This window comes from Heptranchias perlo, chromosome 7 (assembly GCF_035084215.1).
Source record: "Heptranchias perlo isolate sHepPer1 chromosome 7, sHepPer1.hap1, whole genome shotgun sequence".
Taxonomy (NCBI): domain Eukaryota; kingdom Metazoa; phylum Chordata; class Chondrichthyes; order Hexanchiformes; family Hexanchidae; genus Heptranchias; species Heptranchias perlo.
In genome coordinates this window covers 47,770,226-47,783,228 of record NC_090331.1, presented here as the reverse complement: position 1 = coordinate 47,783,228, position 13,003 = coordinate 47,770,226, and the positions used below count along the sequence as shown (strand labels likewise).

The 13,003-nt window shown below is 41.0% G+C and overlaps 1 protein-coding gene across 6 annotated transcripts in view; it reads left to right on the top strand.

Annotated features, from left to right (window-relative positions):
- Nucleotides 1-13,003, top strand: part of mylka (myosin, light chain kinase a) — a 316,681-nt gene that overhangs the window by 118,119 nt on the left and 185,559 nt on the right. For all 6 annotated transcript variants that reach the window (XM_067987458.1, XM_067987459.1, XM_067987462.1 and 3 more), the window contains one exon: nucleotides 8,103-8,310. In XM_067987458.1, coding sequence (XP_067843559.1) covers nucleotides 8,103-8,310 — 208 coding nt within the window. The remainder of the gene's footprint in view (nucleotides 1-8,102; nucleotides 8,311-13,003) is intronic.

Genomic DNA, 13,003 nt, shown 5'->3' with positions numbered 1-13,003 from the left:
CCACATGAACTTCCAACAGCAGTCTCTGGATAGCAATCAGCTGTAGGAACCGTGACCAAATTTTCCCCCTGTAACCCAGGACACTAAGGCCAATTGTAGTATCTGCCCCAGCTGAGATCAGCTAACAGCACAAATCAGGGTTCAATCTAGAGATGTTCCTGGTCTGTATGGCTCATCTACTCACTGCATAATCACTCTGAGCATGAGATCAACTTTAAACCTGATGGAATTTAATTTGAAAGTCTATGCAGGGAGATGACAATTTATGTTAGCTTGGTCAAACACTGCAACCAAACTAGTAAAAGAGGATTACTACTGTCATTATGTTTGATTTTGAACATATTGTCCTTGGCATATTTGAAATTGTTTTTGTAATTGAAGCATTTTGAGACGTTTAAGTATAGGTCATAGCATTTTAACAAAAATATTATTTTGAGGTCTATTCTGATTTCTCTTTCCCCTTCCAAATTCTTTTGTGTTTCATATTTTACAGCATGAGCATACATACATTTCCAAGAAAATATGTAAATATTGTTGCATTTTAACAGAGGCTGCAGCAGAACTTGAAAATAAAACCCACAAGGTCTAGTGCTTTTGTACAGCATTAAAGAGTACAGTTTTAGAAGACTGGTTAAGAGACGTTGTTATATAATTAATGGTTGGTTGGAAAATGCATGCAAAAAAAATAGGTACAATATGCTTTAACCTCACTGAATACACATTATCAAAAACAAATGAAACTCATAAGTCTTAATAGATTTTAGAAGCCAATTTAAAGATTTGGGCCCTGAAATTCCAATGGATTGGTAAGGTAGAAACCCAGTGGGCCTATCTGAAAGTTTCATTTGGAAGTTTCCCTTGAGATATTTTTTTGCTGGGGTGGTGGGGGGGTGTGTGGTTATGGGGAATCTCCTGTTTGTGATATATATTTTGGAGGAGGAAGAGAAGGAAGTAGGATAGAGAAACCATGTCAGCACCACAGAAGATCCAGACCCTACCATAGACACCCGCCAAGATGTACAGAAACAGCAGATTTTTTTTTATTCGTTCATGGGATGTGGGCGTCGCTGGCAAGGCCAGCATTTATTGCACATCCCTAATTGCCCTTGAGAAGGTGGTGGTGAGCCGCCTTCTTGAACCGTTGCAGTCCGTGTGGTGAAGGTTCTCCCTTCGCTGAATATATCCCGGGAATTACGCAAAGGAAGGCTGTGGTTCAGCCCAGTAGCCCTGAAAGATATTTGCTTTATCCAACAGGGAGATATGTAAATTTCTTCAAGAATCAGGACAGTGCTTACTGTGGCTCAAAGAGTCGGTACAGCACTTAATTTCCTGGCCACTGGATTATTGCAAAGGGCAACAGATGACTTCTGCCAGGTCAGTTAATTTGCTGTCCGTTCTTGCATAAGGCAAGTAATTAATGTTCTGTTTGTCAGGGCAGCCCAGTTCATTGCATTTGGTGCAGAATCAAGACAAATGAATGAACATTAATTTTTATTGGAACACAGGGTTTTCATGAAACCTTGCTCCAATAGATTGCACTTATCTAGCAATATGAGCCCCTACTGCCAATGTGCAACACAATATGAACCGAAAGGGATTTCACTGTCTTAATGTCCAATTAGTGTGTGACTGCAGCCACTGGTTTCTGCATGTCATTGCTCAGTATGCAAGGAGCTGCCATGATTTATTCATCCTTTGGAAGTCCACTGTCCCTGCACTCTTTCAGAATCACACACAAGATGCTGGCTAGGGTATCCAATACTACCATGGTATCTAACACCATTGAGAAGGACCACCAATGAAGTGGAGGACTGCTGCAACAAGGTTCACATCTGCACTCAAATTGAACATGCCATTGATACACTGAAGTGAAGTTTCAGATGCAGAGATGCGGGGGGGGGGGGGTCCCCTCCATTATGCGGCCTGCGGCCTGCTGTGTCCTCCCCATTTTTTCCTCTTCAGAAAAGCCTAGAAATTGAGATTTCTGATCAGGAGACCAAGTCAGAAGCTGCATGAAACCCCTAAGACAGAGGAATTTGGACACAAGGAAGACACAGCAGAATCACAGACAGCTGCTGTGAGAGAGCTGCAAGATAAATTCATCAGATAGACTTTCAGTAACATGATTACATGAATGCTATATAATGGCCCAGATTTTGCTGAAAAAATAACAGCATCTGAGCGACACACACCTTAACTTTCTGTGGCGAATTTAATGGACAATTAATGCGCAAATGCAGCAACTTCATGAAACTCACGGGAAGGTTAAGCGCGAGATGCTGTTTTCATGAAGCTGACAGCGGAGCGGTGCAAATTGGCCAGCAACTTGTGGTGAGGAAGAGATGCCGGCTGAATTGTGAATCACCACAAGTTGCTGGCCGATTTGCACCGCTCTGCTGTTAGCTTCATGAAAACAGTATCTCGCGCCTAACCTCCCCGTGAGTTTCATGAAGTTGCTGCATTTGCACATTAATTGCCCATTAAACTCGCCACAGAAAGTTAGGTTGAGTAATTAACAGCGTAAGTACCCTTTTAACAACAAGATAATTGATAATGACTGCCAATCAACCTTACTTGCCCAGAAAGCGAACAATTATAACTCTGGAGTCTCATTCCTTCAGGTTGTGAGTTGTTTTAGGAGATTATTAAAATGTCAAATTTAAAATTTTAAAAATTCTTATTTTTACTTTCTGTCTCTTTTTTCTCTCTTTTAATCCAATCTTTCTTTACTTCTTTATTTCTCTTTCTGTACCTGATTTGACATTGAAATCACCCACTCTAATTCACCCTCCTTCTCAGTCCTGACTCTGTTTATTTCTCAATCCTTAAATCTCATTGGTTAAAGACATACACTGTCCCGTTATTCACCCAGATCCCAGGTGCCCCGCTGCCCTCACTATGCCACTATCAGCTCACACTTCCAGCAACTTTGTGGGCATGAATTAGTCTAACTAACAGGGCACGCCATGAGATGCCCCGCTCCGGCAAAGTCTGGAATAACCAGGATGTTCCACATAATTTAAATGCACAACCCTTTAGAACACTCCATCCATAATTAAAAGCAGAAGTCCCATGAGGGTCCCAAGTCCACAAACATCTTTTAAAATAGCACCATGGGATCTTTTACCTGAGAGGGCAGATGGGGCCTCAGTTTAACGTCTCATCTGGAAGATGGCACCTCCAACAGTTCAGCACTCACTCACTCACTGCACTGAAATGTCAGTCTGGAATTATGTACTCAAGAGCTAGAGTGGGGCTTGAACCCACAACATTTTGAGTCAGCTGAGTGGTTCAATGAATTTGAAAGCTGTTCTTACAGCTCTTGGACCTGGCTTCAAATGCAGCCCGGAGTGGTGGGATGGGAGCATCATCTGCTGGCTGAAAAGATCCTGTGTGAGATGAAGAAGTGAATTTGGGCAGCTTCAACCCAGTTCCCTGTGGGCACAAGTCCATGTGAAAAATCTGCTCATAGCTTGGCCCAAATTGGCCCCCAGTTGATAACCCTCAAGACTCTTGAACCTACAAGGGCCGTAACTTACAAGGCTATGGACCAAGAGATGGAAAGTGGGATTAGGCTGGATAGCTCTTTTTCAGCTGGCGCAGACACGAATGGCCTCCTTCTGTGCGAAAAATTTCTAAGATTGGTGAATATAATAAATGGTAATGTAGAGTAGACAAAGCTTTACTCTGCATATTGCTCTGCGATACCTAACAAGGAGTTCTTAGCTCTGACACTTGGTGCCCAAAATGGAAAAGTGTTCTATCCCAGCACTGGTATCCCTGACTTTGATGTAAAAAAATACCACCAAAAAATGTATACAGTGTACCTTATTACTACTGAAGCTAAAGTAGATAGGCTGCAGGCAATTTGTTATGCTCTTCTGCACGCTGCCACCAGCTGTGGCCATGGGTAATTCAGGAGTCAAGTTGTGAACGACTTTACCAATGAACAGAAAAATTGTATTTCATAGATGTCTATAAACAATTGTGTTTGTAACAATCATTTTACAAGAGTAATGGCAACTTATAGGGGAGAGCCTCATCATGAAAGCAGTGGTCTCTGTGCTACTGGGAAAAAGGTGAACTGGTGCTTTGAGGGGGAAAGAATACAGGGTCAGAATATAATTGGGGAAATAATGCTGGTAAGGATTGTTGATATTGCAATTAGAGGCATGTCTACAAGATTATACAAGTGATAGAGAAGGAACTAAGTGGTGAAGAAAACTAGATAATTCTAAGAAGCAGTATGGAAGGTTTAACCTTTTAATCATTCTACTCAACTATAAATAAGATAGTTCCATTTTCTACTATTTTAATTAAAGATTTGCTTTCTTCACAAAAGACAATATCTGGCTCTCTCTTCAATTCCAAAGCACTTCCCATTGCTTTAAAGACTCTCGGGGCCAATAATATGATGGCCGATGCCCATTGCATTGAAGTGCATTGGGCACAGGCTCCCTGTTTTATGAAGTACGGAGGTCTACCATGAAACCAATATGCTTTGCATCCTATAATTGGCCATCCCACTTTTGTACTGCTGGTGCCTGAAATTCTCTCTCTGTGAACTCTGCATTGCTAGTATGTTGTGTGCTATGCATTGGGTGCAACAATATAACATTGTAATGGGCTGACCTTGCATTATGTGGTGATGTTAACTCATTCAGCCACAGTTCTAGCCAGTGCCTGGACACCAGCGGTTTCAGTGCTGCACATCGGGATCATATTATCGGTTACTCTATCACATAGAATATCTGCTGTGAAAGACACAGACCTGGAAATTCATTTAATCCAGTTCTCAGGCACCAAATGGGTGCAGGGAACAATCCCTGCACCTGAAGACAGAGGCCCAAGGATTGTGAGAAATTGGTCCTTGGGCCTCAACTAAATAATCGCGGCGAGCTGCTGGTGCCTGTCGGTTGTAAGACTGCAACTGCAAATTTCAGGTACAAATGGGCGGAACATGTACGGTGCCCATTTATACCAGGCTTAACCCGCGGTCCTTAAAGGGACTATTGGAGGCCGCTCCGCAAGTGGACCAGGAATTTTTGGGAGTTTTTGTGGGGCCAGGAGGAGTAGGGCTGATTCTGTATTTGCTTAAAAGCCAATAGTGTGAATTTCAAATCAATTCCTTTTGTTTTTGTTCATTGTTATTAAAGTGTATTTAGCGGTAGACCTGTGAGAGTCTCTTCAATTTGATTTGCCACCTCTGAGTTCTCCAATGTTCCTCACATTAAGCAATTTCCCTGAAATAACTAAAAATAAAATTCCACCTACTTATTTGGCAGACTTGTGAATCTGTGACATCATCTAATCCATCAGTCTTCTTAAGGATCTGCAGCAACTTCCTGTGCTACCTTGACAATTGCACTCCCTCAGTATGGTTGCTTTGAATAATTGTACGTGCACAGTAACCGCCCCCAAAGCTACTTTAAGTGTTGTGTAAAATTTTTAGTAATAGCTACATGCTGGACGACTGTATCAAGACTCAAGTTTAAATTTTGTTGAATAACCAGAATGTCTCTATTAGAGCACTGGAGATGAGGACTAATACCACCTCTAGATCATCAGGGATTTTACATACTACTTCTCCTACCAGACTGTCACCTATTTTAGATGATCATCAAGCTGTTCTTAAATTGAAATTTGGCTGTCCATCTTTCCTATCAAATTCAAAAAGTCAGCCAGGACTAGGATTAATTCAGACTTTGAGATGGCTAAAATGTGTCTCTGAGTGACTGTTAGGTTAATGGGGGGGAGGGGGGGCTGCTGAAGAAACATGTTCCCTTCAAAATCTTGGTACTGGTGTTCAGGGTGGGGAATGTCATATTGGATGGAATGTGTGGAAAATATTGAAATATAAATGATTCAGGACATTTCTACCTATGTGATTTGCATTTGTCTCGAGCTGAGAATGATGGGATGAAAATCCCCCTCTCTGCTGATTGTACAGATCCCATGTGAGCTGAGTTTGGTTTGTAGATAACTGCTCACAGCACAAAACTGCACATAATTTGGGACTAACTTAGAAATCTTACTTGCCCAGAAATATAGCTCGTGTGGGGAATGTAAGAATTGAAACTGATATAGGACGCACTCTTGAATTAGTGCGAAGGATCCCTGCACATGGCCGTGCTATAGCTGACCTGGGAATTTTTCCTTCTAATATTGTGTATCCAAACCGGGAAAGTGTTCCATTCTGCCCACAAAAAATATTAAATAAAAAAAAAGCATCCTTATTGATTTGACTGGACTGACCTCCAGTAAAGGTGTGAGATGTGTACCATTCAATTTTGGAGCATATAGATGATTGTCCAGGCCAGAATTATTTTAAAGTCAGATGGGTGTCTGGCATGCATGCAAACCCATTACCATCCTTCATGGTCTCCAAATTAAGGTAGTGAGAAATCCACACTAAGGGCATGATTTTGACCCCGAGCCGGGAAGGGGGCGGCGGTGGGGGGGGGATCAAATTGTGGACGGGAAACTCGGAAGTACGGGTTTCCCAGACGTCCTTACGATTTTGACATAAGGATGTCTTTTTTTTTGTCAGTTTGCCGTCCGACTGACCGCCTGATTGACAGGTTGGCCTCAGTCGGACGGGAGAGCAACCAGGTAAGTCTTTGTTGGGATGGGGGGCATCGGGGAGGAGTCAGTCATGAGGGGAGGGATCGGGGGTCAGTCACGGGGGGTTGTCGAGATCAAGGGTCATCGTGGGGGTCCGCGATCATTGTGGGGGGGAAATTGGGGGTCCATGGGGGTCCATGATCATTGGGTGGGGGGGGCGGAGATTGAGTGGGGGTGGTCAGCAATCGTTGGGGGGTCGCTGCAGGTAGGCTTGTTGGGCTTGGGGGAAGCACTCCTGCTCCTCCGGGCCCACAACCTGTGCCAGAATGCCTGTTAGTTTCGGGCCTTCTCGCCTACTTTCCCAAGGCGTAAAAGAGAAGGCCCAGGAATCCCGGTTCCCAGGGGTTGAAATTGGAAACTCTGGAAAAATGGAGGACTGCAACCTCCTTGAAAGGTTTTAATCACCAACCCACCTCCTGGGAGCCCGCCCCTCGTCCTGTCCTGGTGTAAACCGGAAGTAGGCGGGTTGGGGGCGGGTCCTGGACAATCATCTATATGCTCCATAATTGAATGGTACACATCTCACACCTTTACTGGAGGTCAGTCCAGTCAAATCAATAAGGATGCTTTTTTTTTTATTTAATATTTTTTGTGAGCAGAATGGAACACTTTCCCGGTTTGGATACACAATATTAGAAGAAAAACCTGTACTTCCGAGTTTCCCGTCCACAATTTGATCCCCCCCACTGCCGCCCCCTTCCCGGCTCGGGGTCAAAATCATGCCCTTAGAGTGCATTTCTCACCATCCTTAATGGTCTCCAAATTAAGGTAGTAATGTGTGCATGCATGCCAGACACCCATCTGACTTAAAAATAATTCTGGCCTGGACAATCATCTATATGCTCCATAATTGAATGGTACACATCTCACACCTTTACTGGAGGTCAGTCCAGTCAAATCAATAAGGATGCTTTTTTTTATTTAATATTTTTTGTGGGCAGAATGGAACACTTTCCCGGTTTGGATACACAATATTAGAAGGAAAAATTCCCAGGTCAGCTATAGCACGGCCATGTGCAGGGATCCTTCGCACTAATTCAAGAGTGTGTCCTATATCAGTTTTGAATGCCCCGTCCCCAACCCACCCGTTTTTTGCTTTTAAAATCCTGCCCTAAAAGTCTATGTTTGTTCAATAAAGATTGTCTCTATAGAGACCCACTTACTCGATTTTTATTAAATATTTAAAAATAAAATTCAAGCAGCAACTGTATGTGACTTGATGCTATGATTATAAATGGCCTAATTTAGCCAACTTCATTTTTAAAATTATGATTAGAACTGCACAGTAATATTAGGGGAAGTACTGATCCAGTCAATATGAGGAGTGTAACCGCAAACATGTTCTCTTTGTTTGTGTTTATGATGCCTACACAAAGTGATCAAAACAATTCTTCCCCTATTGCTCTTCATGCTTAGAGTAAAAGTGTTGCCACTCTTCAACAATCATTGTTATTAGTAATTTATACCTTTTTTTTCAGGTCAGGGGTCATCCAGAGCCTCACATCACATGGTATAAGAATGGACAGCTTGTCCCAAAGGGCGATCGGTACATTATTGAACAAAGTACACGTGGAACTTTCAGCTTAGTCATTAAAGGAGTGGAAAAAGAAGATGCTGGAAAGTACACATGTGAGACTGCCAATGTTGGTGGGGTTCGCCAAGTAACTGTGGAGTTAACTGTGCAAGGTCAGTGCATGTCATTAATCTGGTAGAAAAATGATTGTTACTCATTACACAGCAAACAAAGTGAAGAGGAAGATTGAATCTTTTGCTACCTGTGAACTTTCATGCAGTATTACTGCAGAGCAGACTCCACCGTGTCCCACACCTTTCTTTCCATTTTACTTACTCCTTGTAGAAATATTTTCAATAATATTATGTCTGTATAATTAAAAACTTTTCACCTCACACATGTCTGTAATGTGTGATTCATGAGAAGTCTTAGTAGGGAGTGGGGAAACTCCAATGGTCAAAGGAAAGTGTATGAAAGGCAGAAAAATTGTGATTGGCTCATGTTTCCTACTGAAAAAGAACAAACCACTATTTGATAAGTGAACAGTGTTTTCTCAAATGTCCCATTCATTGAAAAATGCACCAATCAAAAACCACTATTTGTAGAACGAAAACTCACTACAACCAATCAAATCACTCAAACCATTGTGCTACACCTCTTTGAGTCACCATGTTGGTTCTTTACTGAGCTGCCTATATACACCTAAAAAATAAAAATCATCACACAATAAACATATTGGCCTAGAAACTGGGTCGTGTAGTGCCTGTTTTTAAGGACTATGTGGCCTCCTTATGCCCCAAAATGGCAGGCAACAAGGGACTACCTTAACCCATGGCTGCAGCAGGCTTTATTTGCAAAAGCAAATAAGGGACGAGATGATGAACAGCCAAAGGTTTAGGGTTCATATATGTCACAAGAGAAAAAGGATCAAAAGATATTTTATGTTGTAGGTTCGACACAGGAGTGTTGACTGGAAGAGGTGGAACCTTTCTTGCTGTGTTCAGATAGATATTTGTGGTGGGAGATTTCTGGGTCCTGCAGAATGGTAGGTGGCCTGAGTGGCTCTTTACATGAAATCCAAAAATGAATTTCTGAAGGCTGAGTTGCAGTGTTCTTTGCACAGTGTTTAGTTCAACATAATGGTGCATGCTAAGGCTGTACAAGCACATTTAATCAATAGGTGCATCAGTATCTGTGACACCTGAAGCCCCAGTTGTGAGGTGAATTTTGATGTAGCGTGGACGTTGGTGTATAATATCGCTTTATGGAACAGGCATACAAGTTACAAGGAGCCCCTTTACTGCAGTTCAATATATTGTAGCGATAGTGACCTAAGTGTGCAGAGTTTCAATGTACATGTAAATGATCCATGTGACTTCATGATGAGACTTGCCCGAGTTTGGAGTAATGGTTTTACATCGACATAAGTAGCACGTTGAGCACTGTGGACGTGGCATGTTCAGAGAAGATTTGCTATATCTGGGTGACTTTCAGCAGGCTATCAAGAATAGATCTTACTGCTCAATGGAGATGCATCTATATCAAAGGTATTTTGTTCTATCTTAAGGACTTTTGAAACTGCTACTGGTGAATGTAAGGGTTTCAGTTTTCACAGAAAAACACACTGAATTGCAGAATGTGATTCCAAAACACTAATAAAAAAATCCTGAAATCCAATGCAATGAAAAGAAATGTTACTCACTCAGTCTCCATGAAGCAGCGGGTTTAGTTATAGGTCTTTCTCCAGGGCTGTCTTTCAGCTAATATGCTATTGTTTGAATTATCAGCTTTTATGCAGCTATTTGTCAGTTTTTCTGAGTTTTGTGGGTTGGCATGTATAGATTTATTCAGATTCAGATGAAACTCTGGCTGTTAAAACCTTACAAGTAAGCATGAGTTTGGCATTCAACCAGTGTTCGGGTCTTCCAGTGACTACTTGTTACAGTGTTACCTGGGGGCTGAATTGATATCCAGGGTTAGTAGCTCATTGACAAAGATGGATTTCAGATGCACATTTCTAGCGTCTCCTGCTGGGTACTGAGGGATAATTCTGGTGCTGTATAATCATCCATTCTGCCTGCCGCAGGGGATGTGTGACCTGGATCACTGAAAGGTAGCCAATTCTCAGAAATTTCCACTTCGTGGAATGAATTAACCCCTTGAGTACTGAATGAGTTTTGCAGTTTAAAAATATACATCTGCTCTCTTCATATATAATTTATGGAAAAATAATGGTCTCCAAAATGCAGATTCATGTAGAATGTGATAAATGTATGTAACGTTTACAAATGCATTCCAAAATATACCGTTTATTTTCAATATATTTTTTTAAAATGTCACACTTGTAAATACCACAACAGTCCTCAAAGGGTTAAAGAAAAAAAGAGACACTTTTAAGTTGCAGATTAGAGCACAGTTCAGAGCAGTAGACCAGTGAGGTCATGGACACTGTTTTCAATTAGATGAATTATTAATATCATCTGTGCTGTTTGGGAAGATGTCAAACGGGGGTTGGATGCATTCTCACTGAGAGAAAGAGAATATTGGAGTGTGAGTCACTGGGCTTCACTCAAACTCCTGCTGGGTAAATCAGGAGTAACATCGGTAGAGTAATTCACCTGGATGTGCTCTTGGTAATGGACATGGCCTCTCAAAATGGGAAAAAATGAATATCATGAAAAAAATGACATTCTTGGTACCTCCTAGCAGCAGTTAGAGAGGAACACTGGTAGCAGGTGGAAACTAATCATCAGTGCAGTCTGAGCTAGTGTCGAGTGTGTGATGTGAGGAAAATTATGAAAAAGAGTAATTATGTACAATGTTTTTTTGTTGACAATCATTGGATTGTTGTAATAATTAGGTAAACTGATAAATCAATGAAAGCTGAGCCTTTGAATTAATCAGCTACACTCTGAGGTATATGTCCGATTAGTATTTTATGTATAAAAAAGCACAATGTTAAACCCAATCTGGGTGAACACTGTAAAGAATAGACAGACTGAAACAAGCTACCCTGAAGATTGAGTTTTAAGTGCCATCAAGCATTACACCCTCATTGCCATCATAAAGGATGGTGTAAGGAAAATAGAACAAATAAATATGAAGGATGTATATTAATTAAAATATAACTAGTGTCATATGGATTAGTTTCCTATTAACACCAGTGAAGTGTGTTGTTCAAAATAGTTTTTAACTATAGTCATAAGATTTGAGTGTAACTTTTGTAGTGTTATCACATACGTTTCCTTTGTGCTGTTCCCTCCTCGAGCGCAGACCCTCACATTCATCAGAGTTCCAGCCTCGAACTTCCTATCTGCTTTTGTAGTGCCCTCTGTTGGTGGATTAACGTCATTGAATCAATCACTTCTGAACAACAGTTTACATTTACTTATTAGTGTAAAAAACTTCCCAAGGTGTTTCACACGTGGAAATAGCAAAACAGACATCGAGAGATTAGGAGGGGTGACTGAAAGCTTGGTTGAAAGGATTGGTTTTGAGTTTTTTTAAAAGGTTAAGTTACAATGAGTTTAAAATTAGGTTTATCAATTTTCTTCCTAAGTTTTCATTTAGTTTTAGTTTCAATTTAAATTTTTGAAGTTTTCTTCCTTTTCAGCTTTCAATAAATGCCTTTTTTAAAATCCTTTTCTCTCCTCATTTCTTGTGAGCACTGACTATTGCTGGTCCTGTCCTCTACCCAAGTAATCATCACTCATGAGTGAGCTTAAACAAAAAGTGTTGGTCAGCTGTTTGACTGTCGGGTAAACACTGCAGCTAAGCCTGACCTTGACCTCATCCAAAATTCTGCAAGTGTCACAAGGTAGCAATCAGGAGGGGGAACCCTGGTTGATTGATTTTCCCTCTTCCAAACCCAGGGCATTTGCTTTGGCTACCTTACTTTAGTCCTGCAATTTCTCTTTCTGACAAATGGTTTTAATTCTCCCTCTCCCTTTTAGTTTTCTTTATCTTCTTGTATTTTCTCTTTTTCACTCCTCAAAATTGTTTTAGTCTTTTGTAATTTTCTGATTTTTAATAATTTTTCCTGTGTTCCAATTTCTTCATTTCTTCGCCTATCTATTTTATATTGTTTCTGTTTTCTTTGTGTCTTGTTCTTGTTAATTTTGTTTCCATTTGCTATTTTACTTTGCTTTAATTGAGTTAATTTTTTCCATTGCATTTTATTGAGGCTATTCGTGTTATTTCAATTTTACTCTTCATATTTTTGTATTTGTGTTGCTGGTATACAAACAAGTTACATTTATTTTGGGGTGGGGTTGGGCAGGGGATATTTCTAGCCCCTAGTTATTGCATTAACTAAATTCATGACATTTTTTGGATACTGAAGTAAGTGAAGTGACAGAAGAAATAGCTTGCAGACTTGACACTATTGAAGAGGTGTGTCAATGGAAAATAACTGTTTTGTTATGAGAGGAGATTAGTTTGAAAGTGAACATAATTGGAAATGTTCTGATTTCTGTCATTTTTCCAAATGACAAGTTAATCTGGTTAGTGGTAGTGGTTGAGGGATAAAGGACATTGGGAGAACATCTCTGCCTTTCTTTGAAAATTGTCATGACATCTTTTGATGGCAGTGGGGCCTTGGATTAATGTCCCATCTGAAAGACGGCATCTTTGACAGTGTTGTACTCCTTCAGTACGGTACAGAAGTATCAGCCTAGGTTTGTGCTCAAATCTCTGAAGCGAGGCTTGGACCCATGATATAAATGCAAGTTTTTTCTTTGCGTGGTTGCTCCAGATGTCCTTGGCACAGTTCTGCATCAGGCTATCTGCTGACGTAGGCTCTGTGACCACAGTTCCCCACTGTGCCAATCAGGGTGTGCTGGCTGTTGATTACTCTTTCATTCCTTC